General features: G+C 38.4%; 1 protein-coding gene across 6 annotated transcripts in view; it reads left to right on the top strand.

Moving 5' to 3' along the window:
- The window catches only part of MYO5A (myosin VA), a 197,362-nt gene that overhangs the window by 87,413 nt on the left and 90,995 nt on the right, over nt 1–18,954 (top strand). For all 6 annotated transcript variants that reach the window (XM_068551749.1, XM_068551728.1, XM_068551750.1 and 3 more), the window contains exons 5-9: nt 1,250–1,406; nt 8,872–9,015; nt 11,293–11,374; nt 12,018–12,125; nt 14,302–14,408. In XM_068551749.1, the coding sequence (XP_068407850.1) occupies nt 1,250–1,406; nt 8,872–9,015; nt 11,293–11,374; nt 12,018–12,125; nt 14,302–14,408 (598 nt within the window). The remainder of the gene's footprint in view (nt 1–1,249; nt 1,407–8,871; nt 9,016–11,292; nt 11,375–12,017; nt 12,126–14,301; nt 14,409–18,954) is intronic.

Genomic DNA, 18,954 nt, shown 5'->3' with positions numbered 1-18,954 from the left:
AATTAAGGGCAAAAATGATACTACCTTTATATACTTGTTCAATTAATTTGATGGATTGAAGCTGACTGCTGGTTTCATCTCAGGAAGTGGAAGTTTCCTGCTTCTTTCCCAGTCGAAATCGTAGCCAAAGCAGATTTATTCCTAGGCTAGGTTGGTTATTAAAGTTTTATTTACGTATAATCAATATACATTTACTGAGCACTTGTGATGTGTCAGACTCTGGACTAGTTGCTGGGTATTAACAATATGGTGACATAGGTCCTCATCCTCAAAGAAATGATAGTCTTAGGAGCAAGTTCCTCACCTAGAGTTTTGAGTCATTGTATGAATGAATTAAAGGTGTAATAGTAGATAGTCTTTGTTTTTTTAATTAATTAATTAATTTATTTATTTGGCTGCATTGGGTCTTCGTTGCTGCATACAGGCTTTCTCTAGTTGCAGCGAGCGGGGGCTACTCTTCGATGTGCTGGCTTCTCATTGCAGTGGCTTCTCTTGTTGCAGAGCACGGGCTCTAGGCGCGCAGGCTTCAGTAGTTGTGGCTTGTGGGCTCAGTAGTTGTGGTTCATGGGCTCTAGAGCGCAGGCTCAGTAGTTGTCGTGCACGGGCTTCGTTGCTCCACGGCATGTGGAATCTTCCCGGACCAGGGCTCGAACCCATGTCCCCTGCATTGGCAGGCGGATTCTTAACCACTGTGCCACCAGGGAAGTCCAGTTGGTAGTCTTTGAGTTCTAACATATTTGAATGAATCAGCCAACAAATGAACCATTTCTTCTCTGGTAATGAGGGTACTTTAGTAAGAGCTGGAGTTTGCGGGAGACACTACGGACAGTTAGCTAGTAGATAATTTTTTTTTCAATTAGGTAGTATTTTCTTCTAAATTTGTTTGCTGTAACTCCTGTCTCTTCTAAAGGTGGTTGACAACAGTACTATAATAGACCAAAATAATTCTCTAGGAATAAAGTGTGTTTGAGATATGTACACAGAAAAAATTCAGAGACTATTACAGATTCATCCTTAGATGTGATGCTCTCTAATTTGATGCCTGATATCTCTTCTCCCTCTCTGTTCATTGTTAGTTTATAAGTAGTTGTTTTTATTAGGAAATGTCATTCTTAGGTTCCTTCCCACATTTTTGCATGTGTGAACCAGCAGGAACTCACCATGGCTCATTGATGAGAATACAGAGAAAATAATGTTAACCACATTCAAAAGTGGGCAGCACTGTCAGTCACTCTTCTTTGTTTTACAGAGATGAACGAAATCAGTCCATCATTGTAAGTGGAGAGTCTGGGGCAGGAAAAACAGTTTCAGCTAAGTATGCCATGCGATACTTTGCAACTGTAAGTGGTTCTGCCAGTGAAGCCAATGTTGAGGAAAAGGTGTTGGCATCCAACCCCATCATGGAGGTAAGGGCAGAGGCAGCCATGGCCTTCTTACTATATTCTCTCATTAAGAAACAGGCTCAAAAAATTGATTGATACAGCACATGTCAGAAAGTCTAGGATCTCTCAACCAGTAATAGTAGGAAAATACTTTTCCGGATGTTAGTGAGAGATCTAGGAAAAGTAAAAATTCAGTAAGATAGACATTTTGAGTAAAGTCTAGCTATAGAGGAATCTACTTTATTCCATAAACCTGCATTTTTAACCTACCATTGGATCGCTGCCTCCCAGTAGCTGGCAATGGCACTTCATTTCCTAAAGTTTCTTTTCTCCCAGTTAATTGACTTGTATCTATTGCTCCTTATACTGGAAGTATAAATTACTCCTTTTCCCACAATCCTGAGCTTATTTAAGCTCTTTGTAAAATACAGGATTCACTATGCTCAAGCATGAATGAGTTTCATTATTCCTTTGCCCGCATTTCGTTTTCTGTACTTAGTCCAACCTGTTTAGCTATAAGTTTTTACATTTTTCCAGATATGAACTATAAACTTAAATCATAATCTTGAAAGCATTTTTCTGCTTGTTTCTGTCAAGCATATCACACAGCTTTAGTTTAGAAAAAGAAATTCAATAATATAAACTCTTGGAAAAGGAAGATCTTTGAAAGGATATCCTTTCAAAAGTGGACTACGTATACAAAGTAGACATGCTCATGCCAAAGAAAACAGACCTTTTTGTGTGAGAATTTGAGTGTTTTAGGATTTGTAATTAGAGAATTATTTGTGTATTAATATGATTTTAGGAAAGTTACATTTTTGTAAGTATTCCCATTAAATGGAGAAAATAAGTTTCAATAAATGGAGAGAAATTACTTTGGACACGCAGAAACAAACCTTTCTTAATAAAAATCCAAGTCAGCATTCTTTATTCCTGTTTTTTTCCTTTGTCAAGCCTTACATGTCACCCAAACACAGATGGCGTTTAGAACTGGCTTGGTGCACCTGTGGTGCAAGTGGTTTTCGCACTGATCAGTCCAGAGGTAATTGTGCCTGGTGTGCAGTGCTGTGTGTGACACTTCAGAATAGTATGCTGTGACCCCTTGCCCACAGGGCTGCCCTCTAGTGCAGCGTGACTTCTGTTCTTGGGATTAAGAAAATAAGAGATGCTGGGGAAGTTAAGAGCCTCCTGGGCTGGGTGAGCTTTGGAAAGAGAACTGGAAATGTTTTCTGAAATAGCACGGACAGGAGAAAACAGATGCTTACGCCAAAAGAGAGTAGTAAAGATTTTAAGCAAATATTAAGATTTTGAAAGAATTTAAGCTACAGGTATAGTGGTGGATCCCACTTGTGTTAATATTGCGAGAATATAATCTGTATAGCCAGTTTCTGATTTCGGTTCAGAAAACAACAGGGCTTTGCTTCCTACCATTATTTTGACTGTTTTTGATCATAACAACAAATTCTTGGTATTTGGCAGTGGTTTAGGCCATTCTTAGTCCCTAATGTTAGAAGATCCCAGAGTCTTGATTATGAAGGCATCAGGAAATCCCATTTCTCCTAGGCCTAGACCATATAATAACATAACTCTGGAATACGGCAAGTTGAATGAACTATTTTATGACCTTGCTATAGTCTCTTTCAAAAACTAGCTATACTGTTTTTTCTACAACACAGATTTGAGTTGTGTTAGTAGGAGTGATATTAAAAATTTGGAATGACTACAGATACTACTTTTTAATATGCAGTTATAAGGAATTTACCCTGTTTTCTAGGATGAACAAAAAAAGATAAAGACAGCAGTTATACTTTTTTAAAAAATTAATTTATGAAAAAAAAATTTTTTTAAGACAGTAGTTATACTTAGCTACTTCACGCTATATTATTGTTTAGTTTCCCTGCAGAAATTTGGATTAAGAAAATTTGTTAAAGAGAGAACTAATTTTCAACAGCTACAAATGAGGGCATCCCAACTTGAAAGATTAAAATGGAATATAGGGCTGAAGGATGGTGACAAAGGGTTTCCAGTTACAGGAAGAAAATATAGGTAAAATATTGAATATGTGGCCTAGAAAATTTGTAGCTTTTAAACCTGCCTCAAGATTATGTCTCTATATCAGAGCCCTTTACTGTGATGTCAAGAAAGGAGTGTCGACCAGAGCCTCCCATCAAGCCTCTTAGATAGCCTCAACCACCAGAGGGCAGACAGCAGAAGCAAGAAAAACTACAATCCTGCAGCCTGTGGACCAAAACCCACAGTTACAGAAAGATAGACAAGATGAAAAGGCAGAGGGCTATATACCAGATGAAGGAACAAGAAAAAACCCCAGAAAAACAACTAAATGAAGTGGAGATAGGCAACCTTCCAGAAAAAGAATTCAGAATAATGATAGTGAAGATGATCCAGGACCTCGGAATAAGAATGGAGGCAAAGATTGAGAAGATGCAAGATATGATTAACAAAGACCTAGAAGAATTAAAGAACAAACAAACAGAGATGACCAATACAATAACTGAAATGAAAACTACACTAGAAGGAATCAATAGCAGAATAACTGAGGCAGAAGAACGGATAAGTGACCTGGAAGACAGAATGGTGGAATTCACTGCTGCGGAACAGACTAAAGAAAAAAAAATGAAAAGAAATGAAGACAGCCTAAGAGACCTCTGGGACAACATTAAACGCAACAACATTCGCATTATAGGGGTTCCAGAAGGAGAAGAGAGAGAGAAAGGACCAGAGAAAATATGTGAAGAGATTATAGTCGAAAACTTCCCTAACATGGGAAAGGAAATAGCCACCCAAGTCCAGGAAGCGCAGAGAGTCCCATACAGGATAAACCCAAGGAGAAACACGCCAAGACACATAGTAATCAAAGTGGCAAAAATTAAAGACAAAGAAAAATTATTGAAAGCAGCAAGGGAAAAACGACAAATAACATACAAGGGAACTCCCATAAGGTGAACAGCTGATTTCTCAGCAGAAACTCTACAAGCCAGAAGGGAGTGGCATGATATACTTAAAATGATGAAAGGGAAGAACCTACAACCAAGATTACTCTACCCGGCAAGGATCTCATTTAGATTTGATGGAGAAATCAAAAGCTTTACAGACAAGCAAAAGCTAAGAGAATTCAGCACCACCAAACCAGCTCTACAACAAATGCTAAAGGAACTTCTCTAAGTGGGAAACACAAGAGAAGAAAAGGACCTACAAAAACAAACCCAAAACAATTAAGAAAATGGTCATAGGAACATACATATCAATAATTACCTTAAACGTGAATGGATTAAATGCGCCAACCAAAAGACACAGGCTTGCTGAATGGATACAAAAACAAGACCCATATATATGCTGTCTACAAGAGACCCACTTTAGACCTAGGGACACATACAGACTGAAACTGAGGGGATGGAAAAAGATATTCCATGCAAATGGAAATCAAAAGAAAGCTGGAGTAGCTATACTCATATCAGATAAAATAGGCTTTAAAGTAAAGAATGTTACAAGAGACAAAGAAGGACACTACATAATGAACAAGGGATCAATCCAAGAAGAAGATATAACAATTATAAATATGTATGCACCCAACATAGGAGCACCTCAATACCTAAGGCAACTGCTAACAGCTATAAAAGAGGAAATCGACAGTAACACAATAATAGTGGGGGACTTTAACACCTCACTTACACCAATGGACAGATCATCCAAAATGAAAATAAATAAGGAAACAGAAGCTTTAAATGACACAATAGACCAGATCGATTTAATTGATATTTATAGGACATTCCATCCAAAAACAGCAGATTACACGTTCTTCTCAAGTGCACACGGAACATTCTCCAGGATAGATCACATCTTGGGTCATAAATCAAGCCTCAGTAAATTTAAGAAAATTGAAATCATATCAAGCATCTTTTCTGACCACAGTGCTATGAGATTAGAAAGGAATTACAGGGAAAAAAACGTAAAAAAGACAAACACATGGAGGCTAAACAATACGTTACTAAATGACCAAGAGATCACTGAAGAAATCAAGAAGGAAATCAAAAAATACCTAGAGACAAATGACAATGAAAACACGACGACCCAAAACCTATGGGATGCAGCAAAAGCAGTTCTAAGAGGGAAGTTTATAGCTATACAAGCCTACCTAAAGAAACAAGAAAAATCTCAAGTAAACAATCTAACCTTACACCTAAAGAAACTAGAGAAAGAAGAACAAACAAAACCCAAAGTTAGCAGAAGGAAAGAAATCATAAAGATCAGAGCAGAAATAAATGAAATAGAAACAAAGAAAACAATAGCAAAGATCAATAAAACTAAAAGCTGGTTCTTTGAGGAGATAAACAAAATTGATAAACCATTAGCCAGACTCATCAAGAAAAAGAGAGGACTCAAATCAATAAAATCAGAAATGAAAAAGGAGAAGTTACAACAGACACTGCAGAAATACAAAGCGTCCTAAGAGACTACTACAAGCAACTTTATGCCAATAAAATGGACAACCTGGAAGAAATGGACAAATTCTTAGAAAGGTATAGGGCTTCCCTGGTGGCACAGTGGTTGAGAGTCTGCCTGCCAGTGCAGGGGACACGGGTTCGAGCCCTGGTCTGGGAGGATCCCACATGCCGCGGAGCAACTAGGCCCGTGAGCCACAACTGCTGAGCCTGCGCGTCTGGAGCCTGTGCTCCACAACAAGAGAGACCGCAATAATGAGAGGCCCGCGCACCGCGATGAAGAGTGGCCCCCGCTTGCCACAACTACAGGAAGCCCTCGCACAGAAACGAAGACCCAACACCGCCATAAACAAATAAATTAAAAAAAAAAAAAAAAAAAGAAAGGAGTGTCTGGGTCTCCAGTAATCACGAGCATCCCACACCTTGAACATCACAGCCCAGTGGCTTATGGGATTTGCACATTATCCTTTAGAAAGGAAGCTCCTCATCCCCGGCATAGGCTCCTTTTGCAAAATACGAATAATGTACAGTGAAATAAATGATTCTCTTTTACTCAATTTTATGAAACTTTCTTTTTCATCCTTTTTTCCTAGAAATTTTCATCCTAAGATGGGGACAGGGAAGATGTTGGGGGCACACTGGGTCTTTTTTTTTTTTTTTTTTTTTTTTTGATTTATTTTTGGCTGCATTGGGTCTTTGTTGCTGTGCGTGGGCTTTCTCTAGTTGCGGTGAGCGGGGGCTACTCTTCGTTGCAGTGCATGGGCTTCTCATTGCGGTGGCTTCTCTCGTTGCAGAGCACGGGCTCTAGGCATGCGGGCTTCAGTAGTTGTGGCTCGCGGGCTGTAGAGCGCAGGCTCAGTAGTTGTGGTGCACGGGCTTAGTTGCTCCACGGCATGTGGGATCTTCCCGGTCCAAGGATCCAACCCATGTCCCCTGCATTGGCAGGCGGATTCTTAACCTCTGCACCACCAGGGAATGCCCCACACTAGGTCTTAATAGTTCTATTTCCTCTTCAATAACTGTAGTTGAAGATTTTCATCTCCATTCAGTAAAGAAGAATAATTCACTCAACATTTCGCTGAAATCAATAGTAAAATCAAGACCACAAAACTTCTTTCCTTTAACAATTTCTTGCTGATTGAAATGAAAATAGCATTAGGGAGGCTGTTATAAATATAGTACTTATAAGGCAGAGGGAGCAATTAGGGGGAATGAACAAAATAAATGAATAAATGAATAAACATCGTTTATATACAGAACCTTCTTTCCATATTGGGTTAAAGGCTTAGAATCATAGAGTTTTATTTTTGAAAGGGACCCTAGAGCTCATCTATTCCAGTCAGTTTACACCTGGGGACACTAATACTCCTCAGAGGATTAAATGATGGCAAGTTAGTGATAGGGCCTGGTGTGATACCCAGATCTTCAGACTTCTATTTCATTTACTCCTTCTACCATTCTTTGCTATATGTTTATATACCTTGTACTCAAAGGCAAAAGGGTCTGTTTCAACTCTGGCCTACTCACTGCTTCTTCTCACAGAGCGTAGTATTATCTTGGCAGGTTGGCCACTCTGATCCCCACTGTAAGTAGATTGGGGCGGGGGGATGACATATGGGGGTTGGGATAAGAGTCTGGGAGGGAGGAGAAGCTGTGGACCACCCTCCCCTAACTTGCTTAGTTGCTGGGGGAAAGTGCTTAGGACAGTGCCTGGTAAACACTCAGTAATTATTACTGCTGCTGCCACTGCTACTACATGTAACCCTTCATCTGCTCTTGGACAGAATATGTTGTGCTGAAAGAAAATTTCACATTTATTTTCTGAACAAAATAAAAATAATGGGAATATATGGAGACTTTTTGTTGTGCTTTTTGTAATATCAAGTTTTGCTGGGAAGATAGCTTCCAACTGTTCTTTCCATCTGTAATGTTAATCTGAAAGTTAGCAGTGTTCTCATTGCCAAAACAGAATAGGGTAATACATGTCTTATATTTCAGAGAGTGAAAATACCTTTTCTTTGATTGATCAGAGAATCTAATGTGTTGACTTTTATGGCTATGTTACTACTGTTTTCATCACTTGTGTTTGTATTGCTTTTTTTTTTTTTGTATTGCTTTCTTAATGCTCCAGATAATTTTCATATCTTTCTCTCTGCTGTGGTTTCAATATACTAATCCTAATAGTCACAGGCTTTGCACAGTGAAAGATATTAATTGTATGAAATTATCTTATTAAGCATTTAATTTATGCACTATGTTAACACTTGCTTTTCTAACTACAGCATGTTTTTTGCTTTGCTTTGAAAGAAAAATTTATAGATGCATGTTACCTAAATCAGAAAGCAGTGCATATTCCATTTAAATTTTTAAGATTATATGAAAAATTTGGCAGAAAGTTACATTCTCTGCATTCTGTAGCAGGTGTCTTGCAAGTTAGATACAACTATCAAAATCCAAAGCCAAATTTTACTGTCTCTGGTTTCTGAAAATGGCTTTGAATTAAGTGGGTAATTACTAACACTCCACTAGTAAGCAGTCCAGCTGGGCCTACTGGCTAAAGAGACCCTGAACACCAGAGCAATAGTTCCAGGAAAATATTCATTTGTCTTAACCAGCTTATTTACATAAAACCGACTAAGTTTTTCAAGCAACCAAACCCTGTTATTTAACTAAGAGGACATGTGCCTAGGCAGCCCCTGGTCCCACCCGTTCTTGACCTTTGTTGATGTGAATGAGTATGTTCCATACCACAAATGGTGGATGAAGACCTCCCAGGCACTGGGCTCGAGTCTGCTGTTTCTGAAAATAATTTGTGTGAGAATAACAAGGCCAATACGGACTATTAGTGTACACCTGTGTGGCTGTGCAGTGAGCAAAGCATACAATTGTGCCCGCAGGTACAAAACTGGTTCTGTTTTTAAAAGAATCCGTTTTAAAGGGCTGTGTTCTTTCTCTCCCTGAACAAATCTGTAAATGTCGGGGCATGAATTGCACTTCTGAAACCTTATTGTTTTCCCCTTGTTTCTTAGTCAATCGGAAATGCTAAGACAACCAGGAATGATAATAGCAGCCGTTTTGGGAAGTACATTGAGATTGGTTTTGATAAGAGATATCGAATCATTGGTGCCAATATGAGAACTTACCTTTTAGAGAAATCCAGAGTGGTGTTCCAGGTAAGCCGGGCAGGTATACATATAGATTGCCATATAATTCCAGAGCTCATGTTTGTTGGTGTGCATTTTATTCCCAGATGTTCTTGAGCATGTTATGACAATATTACTACAATATTACTACAAACCACACTTGGACTGAAACGTGTAAAACAGTGCCTGTCAGAGGATAACCCCTAGACTAATAGTCTTTGGGACTGGGCAGTGATTTAGGTTTAATGGTTTTGACTGTTTCCTCCAAATGCTTGTAGGAAAAGCTTAGTTAAGAAGAGGCGCTATTAGTTTAGTCTTGTCTGTCACATTTCCCAGTTGATAGGGAAGACATTGCTCTATGCTTCAATGAGTTACAGTTTGAACTCAGTTCAAGAGAAAAAAAATTATCCTTGTCCTTTTTCCTTCCTTCTTCTCTCAGAATGTGATACTGTTTAGATAGAATAATGAGGGTTAAAAGATCTTCACAACTCAGTTGTGAACTACTGTCAAAGAACACACTAAAGTCTATGCATCAGTGCCAGACTTGCATTCGCACATATGCTCTTACTCCTTTTCGGGGGGCGGGGATCTCAGTTCCCCAACCAGGACTCAACCCAGGCCACGGCAGTGAAAGCCCAGAATCCTCACCAGGGAACTTACTCCTTTTTTATTTGTAAATGGGAAGTACTACACATTACAGCACCGGCAGGTGTGCATTCACATGTTTATAGGTATACTCAGGGAGTGTGGACTTATCTTTGGAAAACTCCCCATATAGGACTCCTGGTGACCCACTGCATGCTGAGATGGGGTTCCTGTAGTCCCTTAACTAGATGCTCGCCACATTGAGGTTCAAGTAGCCCTGGCACCGCCGTGTAGCAGAGTCTACAATTTCCATTGCACAAGTCTCTTAAGGCTTTGAAACTGTCTGGGACATACTGAGAGTCATGAGTTTGGGCAGCCTAGAGCTATCCTGGCTTTGACTTTGGGGGTGTGCCTGACTTGTGGCTACCTGAATGTAATACCTGATTTGTATAGCGAAGGAATAGTCACCCTCCTCCATTGTTCTAATATCTAGATACATGCAGAGCAGTGTTACTGCGCACGCACGTATACTTGAATAGGTCCAAAAACAATGTTTAGTAGCCAGAGGAAACAATGGGGGAAACATATGTAGATCTAAGAGAAGACTGAGTCTAAATAGTACAGATTCGACTGATAGGTAGACGGTTAAGGGGAAAATGGGTATGGTGACCAGAGGCTAGTAGTGCTTAAGACAGAACATTAAGGCCTAATCCTTATTTTCTTGTCTAGAAGCATTGAAGCAATTCTAGCTGTTCCCCAACCCCCAGGGCTATATAATATTGTGGATGTTTGGTTATATCAAAGTGAGTCAAACAGTCAGAAAGAGCATACTTGATATTGTCCTTCATGTACAAAGATGACCAAAGCATTTCTGCAGATCCCCCTGCTTTTCTAGTTGCCTGTGTACCGAAACACCTGACCTCTTGCCTATTCATGCTTGTGGTCAATGGTATATTGTTAATTTGTTTAGTGTCTTCTGTGCACTAAACACAGAAAACTAAGTTTTCTTTACCAGACACCAGCCCCTGTTGGGCATCAAACGTGACCTTGGCCTTACTTGCTGTATTCTTCAGTTAACTGAATACACTGCGGAATTCAAGGATGTGACAATAGAGTATAATAATATTGTATAAACAATATTATTACAACTGTATTTTTAAAGTATATATGTGGAAAAAGACTGTCAGAAAATAGTAAGAAATGATCTTAGAATTGTACATGATTTATTTTCTATTTAAAAAAATCTTGTATTGATTTTTAAATATATAAACTAAAATGATATGGATGATGTTAGTAGTGCTTACAGTCTAAAATATGGCAAAAATGGGATTTATTTTTTTCTAGTCAAAAGTCTTAGGAAGACCATGAATCTAAGAAAATACTGTGAGAAAATACTGAGTATTGCAGGGAAAAAAATAAAAAGGTTTTAGCTTCCCCCAAAGGCATTGACCTCTTACGACAGTGCCATGTAGCAAGCTGTTCACTAGTTCAAAAAGCATTACTATCAGGTATATTACGTTGAATGTGACCAACAGATACACACTCACACAGATGCACATAGCTAATAAATCACGAGGTTTAATAATCATAGATATGTATTAGGAAATTTGGGAAAGGACAGTTTATTTCATCAAATGAGATAATTAAATTTTTATTTTTATGATTGAATTTTCTGGGTTTTAGATAAAAATGCTGTAATTGAAAACTCTTCTTTTTTCAAAGGCAGAAGAGGAGAGAAACTATCATATCTTCTATCAGCTTTGTGCCTCAGCAAAGTTACCTGAATTTAAAATGCTGCGATTAGGTATGAATATGGCACTAGATTTATTGTGCTGGTATTGTCTTATGTTAATTTCTGAGTTCATAAATTTACTTCTTAAAAAGGAGATTATCTCATACTGAAATATTTATGGATGAAATGATAAGAGGCCTACAGTTGGCTTCAAGATACCTCATGGGATGAGGAAGTGGTGAGTGGCTGTATAAATGGAACAAGATTGGCCTTGAGTTGACACTTGTTTAAGATGAGTGATGAGTACACAAGGGCTCATTATACTAGTTTCTGTACTTTTGTATATGTTTGAAATCTGCCTTGATTGAAAGGAAAATAAATGTAAAGGAGTTTACGTGGTGGAAATCTATGAGGTTCCACAGGTGGAACTCTATGAAGAAGGGAGTAAAGTGTTTGAAGAAATTATCCTAGCATGTAGATTGGAATAAAACCTTTAGGAAAGGACTATTCATTTCACAAATTCTACAAACATTTCACTCCATTATTTAATTTTGAGTCTTGTATTAAAATATAGCTAAAAACACAGGAAGTCAAACTTCAGACTCTATACACTTAATTGTGCCGTCACTGCCTCTAATTCAGAGTGGACATCAGGGTAGATGTCAACGCCTTTTCATAGACTGCAAATCTTTTTAAAAATGTTCCTTAATTGCAGGAGACGCAGATAACTTTCATTACACGAAGCAAGGTGGCAGTCCTGTGATTGAAGGAGTAGATGATGCCACGGAGATGGCACAAACCAGGCAGGCCTGCACTTTGCTAGGTATGTAATCTTATTCTTGAATTTTTAGAAGCAATAGCTTTTTGACTCAAGAAACCTTTGATTGGAATATTGGCTTAGCTTCATATTAAGTGGTGAGAATTGTTGAGAGATTTAACATTCATTTTTGGTGTTTTGTTTTTAATTTATTTTTAGATTCTTTATAAAACACACTTGGACAGCAAATGAGTACAGTGTTTCTCTTGGAGGTGATGGGGACTGTACTGAAATTAGGTTACGGTGATGGTTGCACAACTCTGTAAATCTACTAAAAAGCATTGAATTGCATATTTAAAATGGATAAATTTTATGGTATGCAAATTATTCCTCAGTAAAGCTATTTAAAACATACATTCAGGGGCTTCCCTGGTGGCGCAGCGGTTAAGAATCCGCCTGCCAATTCTGGGGACACGGGTTCGAGCCCTGGGCGGGGAAGATCCCACATGCCGCGGAGCAACTAAGCCCATGCGCCACAACTACTGAGCCCGCGTGCCGCAACTACTGAAGCCCACACACCTAGAGCCCGTGCTCCACAACAAGAGAAGCCACCACAATGAGAAGCCTGCACACGGCAATGAAGGGTAGCCCCCGCTCGCCACAACTAGAGAAAGCCCATGCGCAACAACAAAGACCCAACACAGCCAAAAATAAAATAAATAAAATAAATAAGTTTATTTAAAAAAGAAATACATTGAGGGCATCAGGGGATGTGGGACTGTTTACTTAAATTTTTACACAATCTGAAAGCTAGAGCCAGATGAAATGGGTTTCTATACAAAAACTCATGTTTTATAGGATTTTTTTGTGTTTGTTTTTTCGTTTTGGGTGCCTTTTTGTGGCCTGGAAATGTGGTTGAGCTGGCTTGGTGACAAAACACTGTATTACATGTAGTTTATTCTGTTTCTGAAATAGCTCATGTCACTGTCTTGTTTCTGGATTAAAAAAAATATTGGATCTACATATAAATAAACTGACCTTTAGAAATGTAGTTATACAACTTCTAGTGTTGAATTATTTATTTAAAAGCTTCAGAATATGAATAATTCTAAAGTCATATATTGGTACTTTGAGGAGTAACCTGAAGTGAGTTAATTTAATTTAAAAGCATTGCTAATCAAAGAATGGTCCAGGACCACTATGGAGCTTGCAAAAATTTAGAATCTCAGACCCCGTCTCAGACCTACTAAACCAGAATCTGCATTTTAACCAGATCCATTGGTGAGTCATATGCATATTATAGTTTGAGAAACACTGCTTTACTTCCAGGGCTAACTCTGTTTGTAAATAGACAATTGCAAATTTGAAAAAGCCATAATGCAGGAGATGGCAGAAACATTCCTTGTAAGATGAACTGTCAATTACTCTGTATATAGTTACATATTTCAAAATCATTTTACTGTTTTTACTCGAATATAATTTCTATGTAATATTCTGGAAAAATCTTACCTTATTGAAAAATGAAGCCCAAGCTGGTAAAATACCAAGGGCTGTCCGGCTTCCTCATCCTGCCAGATCCTTCAGGTCCTGCTCTAATGCTGCGTTTAGATACTCGCTCATCAGGCTGGGGTGCAACACCAGCCTGAGCACTTCTAACCTTGGGGTCTCTTTGACTTATAGTTGGTCTGTAGTTAGAAGAAGTAATTAAACAATCTGACTGAAAACAGCCTTATTGGGCTACAGCTTGCATTTGGAGTAGAGATAAATAGAAGAGGTAATAATGTTAATGAGATACTTAAATTCAGTGTGTGACAATGATGGTGATAGTTTGTTTAGCACCTACCATGTGTCACATAGTATGTTCAGTTTACTATGTGCATTTTCTTATTTAATGTTTACAAACTCCCTTTGAGATAGTCCCTATTGTCCCTGTATCTCAAATGAGAAAACAGAAGGATAGAAGGGTGAAGTTACCTGCCAATGTGAGATGGCAGGTCAGGAGCAGAGCCAGGCCTCAAGCTGAGGTCTGTCTCATTCCACAGCCCATGCTCTCAACCATGATTCTAAAGCGCATTATGTGTTAATGTCAACAAAGATGAAAGTGTTGTTAACTGTGACACATTATAATGTGTACAACATCTGGCATTATTCAAGAGTTAAAGATGGGCTTAAAATTGTCTGCTATAATTGTTTAGTTCCTGTTCTGAAATTTATCACTTGTTCATTTACTCTGTTGTTTCAGGAATTAGTGAATCTTATCAGATGGGAATTTTCCGAATACTTGCTGGCATCCTTCACTTAGGCAATGTTGGATTTACGTCTCGAGATTCAGACAGCTGCACAATCCCTGTAAGTTTAGAGCAAGCTTCGTGTGAAGACAGTTGATTTATATTTTAGTTTTCTTGATTCTTTATGGAAACAATGTGTTTGAAGTCTCCCTATTAACTAACATTAGTAACTATCAGAGAGGTAATTATCAGACAGATACACTATGCAGAGTAGAATCTTGAATTGTAAACAAAGAAATGTGGATTCAGATCCCTGGTGCACAGTGATTGGGTGGGGGGGGTGCGGAGGGAGGAGAGGACAGAACTTGGATATATGTCTGAGCCGCATAAACAGCAGTGGGAAATATTAGATGTGAAAGCTGGATTGGTGAGACTAGAGAGAAGGGCTCATTTGGCCCATGGCTCACATAGCAGAATTGGTAAGTTCATTTGTCTCCTCAGCTGTGGAAATGTAATATGGTTTAAACGTTACTGAAGAAACTGTTAAAAATGGTTACTCCTGGGAAGAAGAATTAGATGGCTGGGGAGATAGGGCATCTTCACTATGATTTACATATTCTTCTGCACGTAGTCTTAACTACACACTGAGAATTAAAATTCAGTTCATTTGTTTAAACTGTAACAAAACCTGACAGTCTCAGATTGTTCTCATTGGGCATTTGTGATTTGCGGTATTTTCTGATCACCACCATCAAAGATAACACACATACACACACTCACACTTACACACACATACATATACAGTATATATTTATTAGGTATTTTTAACTTCATTATAATGGAGGCAGTTCTAATATAATTCTTTTTCCATCCTGCTTCCTCAAGGATTATAATAGGAAACAATTTTGAGATTTATGTTTCACTCTTCAGACACCCAAGTTGATATTTGCAAATCTACATGTAGATTAATTCATGTGACTTAAATTTGGGTAAATTAGACTTTAGTTTTGAAATACATGTTTCAGTGTCTCTGCCTGGGTTCAATCCCAACTTTACTATTTACTCACTCTATGTTTTGGGGTGAGTTGCTTAGCTTTTCTGAACCTCAGTTTCCTCATCTGTAAAATGAAAGAGACTTTCTTTTCTAGCAGTTTTGGACTGGTTGCTCTGATTGAGCTTCATGCTGGATAAATTATATTTTTAAATATTTTTAATAAATACATAAGAACTTCTCAGAGGCCATAAACTGAGTGAAAACAGGAACTCAGAGAATGAAGCAGAATCCTGAAGCTAAGACTCACCTGGAGGGCATTTGCTGAACCCAGTGACGTTGAACTTTGGTTTTCATAGCCAAGTGGGGTGCAAAAGACAAAAAAACAAAGCCCAGGACTCATATAAACAGGGGAACAGGAAGGGAAACTTCTGGCTAAAGCTGAGACCCTAAATGAAGAACTTGCTCACCACACTCTCCAAGAGTACAAAGAAAAAGCAAGTCTCGAAGCTAATTGGAGGGGGAAAACATAGTTCCCTAAAAATTTATAACAATGAACTGACCCTCACACATACTTCCCAGTCTGATTTCATAGTGTCTGGATGGTCCTCAAAAGCTACATATACAAAACTTAGTTTAAATTGGTCCTGGATTGGTAATGCCCTGGTTGCCTGACAGAAGCAAATGCAAATCCACCTTCAATCCAGGACTCAACAGAGTCCCAGAAGAAAAGTTACAAGAAATATTGGCTCACAGTCAAAAATCTCAAATCCCATGATAAAACAAAATAGAGCTAGGTGAAACAACAGAGAGCAGAGTCAAACCTATTAATAATGCAGAAAGAAATTAACAGCATATTTGACACAACTGAGTAGGGAAGTGATGAGCTGGAAGACAGAAGTGAAGAAATGGTCCAAAATGCAAGATGGGCCCCACAGCTGGAGCCCTTAACAATAGTTAAAAGAGATGAAGGATGGAGTAATAAAATCTAATTTTAATATAATGAGAATTCCTAAGGGAGAGAAAGAAGAGAATGAGGCAGACATAATGTTTGAAGAAGTAATTACTAACAAATTTCAGAACTTGTGAAAATGACACTATACCACAGATATGGAAAGGCCAAAAATCCCAGTTAGGATAAATAAAAAGAAATCCACACCTAGGCACACCGTAATGCTACCATAGGCGAAGAGAACAATCTTAAAACAGGAGAGAGATAAGACATACTACTCTTGAAGTAGCAACTAAACTGATCGCTCACTTCCCAACTGCAGTAATAGGAGCCAGAAAACAGTGGACTATCATCAGTGTTCTAGAGTAAATAACTCCTAACTTAGAACTGTATATCCAGTAAAGATATCTTTCTACAATGAGGGAAAAAACAGAGGTGTTTTCAGACAAATAGAAACTTGTGAGAATTTGTCACCAATAGGCCCTCACTAAAGGAAATATTAAAAGACATAGTTTAGGCAGAAGGAAAGGGATCCCAGATACAAGATCTAAAATTCCAGAAGAAATGGTGAATCAATAAACTAGTAAAGGGCTTCCCTGGTGGCGCAGTGGTTGGGAATCTGCCTGCCAATGCAGGGGACACAGGTTCGAGCCCTGGTCCGGGAAGATCCCACATGCTGCGGAGCAGCTAGGCCCATGAGCCACAACTACTGAAGCCCGTGCACCTAGAGCCCATGCTCCGCAACGGGAGAGGCCACCACAGTGAGAGGCCCACGCACCATGGCAGGGAGTGGCCTCGGCTCACCACAACTGGAGAGGGCCCACACGTAGCAGTGAAGACCCAACGCAGCCAAAAATAAATAAATAAATTTAAAAAAATAAACAGTAAAGTATGGGCAAATGTAGATAAAATTTGATTAATTAAAAGAATAATAATAATGACTAGTGTATTGGGCCACAAAATACTTATTCATTACACAGGGAAAGGTAGTGGAGAAACCTGGCAGATATTCCCTTAACCAAGCAACCAGTCAGCATCACATGAGTTCTGATGCAGCACCCTGAGGAGGGTGCCACATCACTTCATCACATTCCTGCCAAAAAGGCATGGCCCGAATCTGAGGCAACATCATACAGACCCAAACTGAGGGACATACTATTCTTCTAAAATGTCAAGTTATCAAAAGACAAAAATAAAGAGTGAAGCCTATTCAAATTAAAGGTGATTAATGAAACAAGATGACTAAATTCAATGTATAAAGCTAGATTGGATCCTGGACCATAGAAATGTGGCGCCCCCCCAGCCCGCCCCCAGAGGACATTATTAGGTCAATCAGCAAAGTTTGAATTAGATCTGCCAGGCTAGGTAATAGGGTTGTATCATTGCTGATTTCCTGATTTCACTCACTATACTATAGTTATATAAGATAATGTCTTTGGATTTTAGGAAATGCACAGTGAAATATTTAGAACCAGAAGGGCATCATGTTTGTAACATGCTCTCAAAAGGTTCCAAAAAAATAACATGTATGTATATGTACGTGAAAGAGTGAGAAAGAAAGAGGATGATGCAAGCAAACTCGGTAAAATATTAATATTTAGGGAATCTGGGTGAAGGGAATTCTTAGTACTCTTCTTGCAACTTTTCTGTTAGTCTGAAATTAGTTCAAAATAAAAAGTTTAAAAAAAATAAAGTGAATCACCAGCCCCTCCTTCCCCCCAGAAAGATGGAACTAAAGTTCTGGATAACAAAGCTTATAGATTGGGATGGAGTGTTTGGAGTTCCTGTTAGTTAATTACACTAAATTAACTAATGTAACTTAATGCTTCTATCATAAAAATGGAAACAGAAGGTAAACCTTTCAAACTAGTAGAGAGAAAAATTAACTGAAAAAAATAATCCAAACATAGCAAGAGAGGGAGAGAAAATTTTAGAAAAGGTGGGACAAGTAGAGGCACAAAATAAGGTAGAAATAATTATAAATGAACCAATGTTTCAGCTAATATGGATTGTCAGACTGGTTTTAGAATTCAGGTATGTACTTTTGAAAGACGCATTGCTAAAACATAAAGGTACAGATAGTTTGAAAGTAAAAGGTTTAGAAAACACACACCATAATAGCTAGAAAAAAACTGGCAGACCTATATTGATACTGGACAAAACAGACTTTGAGACCAGAAGCAATACTGGAGATAGAGTCACTATGTATTTTTTTTTTAATTTAATTTTATTTATTTTTTTATACGGCAGGTCCTTATTAGTCATCAATTTTATACATATCACTGTATACATGTCAATCCCAATCTCCCAATTCATCATACCACTGCCCCCCCGCCACTTTCCCTCCTTGGTGTCCATACGTTTGTTCTCTGCATCTGTGTCTCAGTTTCTGCCTTGCAAACTGGTTCATCTGTACCATTTTTCTAGGTTCCACATATATGCTTTAACATATGATATTTGTTTTCCTCTTTCTGACTTACTTCACTCTGTATGACAGTCTCTAGATCCATCCACATCTCTACAAATGACCCAATTTCGTTCCTTTTTATGGCTGAGTAATATTCCCTTGTATATATGTACCACATCTTCTTTATCCATTCATCTGTCCATGGGCATTTAGGTTGCTTCCATGTCCTGGCTATTGTAAATAGTGCTGCAATGAACATTGGGGTACATGTGTCTTTTTGAATTATGTTTTTCTCAGGGTATATGCCCAGTAGTGGG

The sequence above is a fragment of the Eschrichtius robustus genome, chromosome 1 (genome assembly GCF_028021215.1).
Source record: "Eschrichtius robustus isolate mEscRob2 chromosome 1, mEscRob2.pri, whole genome shotgun sequence".
NCBI classification, from domain to species: domain Eukaryota; kingdom Metazoa; phylum Chordata; class Mammalia; order Artiodactyla; family Eschrichtiidae; genus Eschrichtius; species Eschrichtius robustus.
The sequence above is the reverse complement of the archived record's forward strand: the minus strand, read 5'-3'. Positions and strand labels throughout refer to the sequence as shown.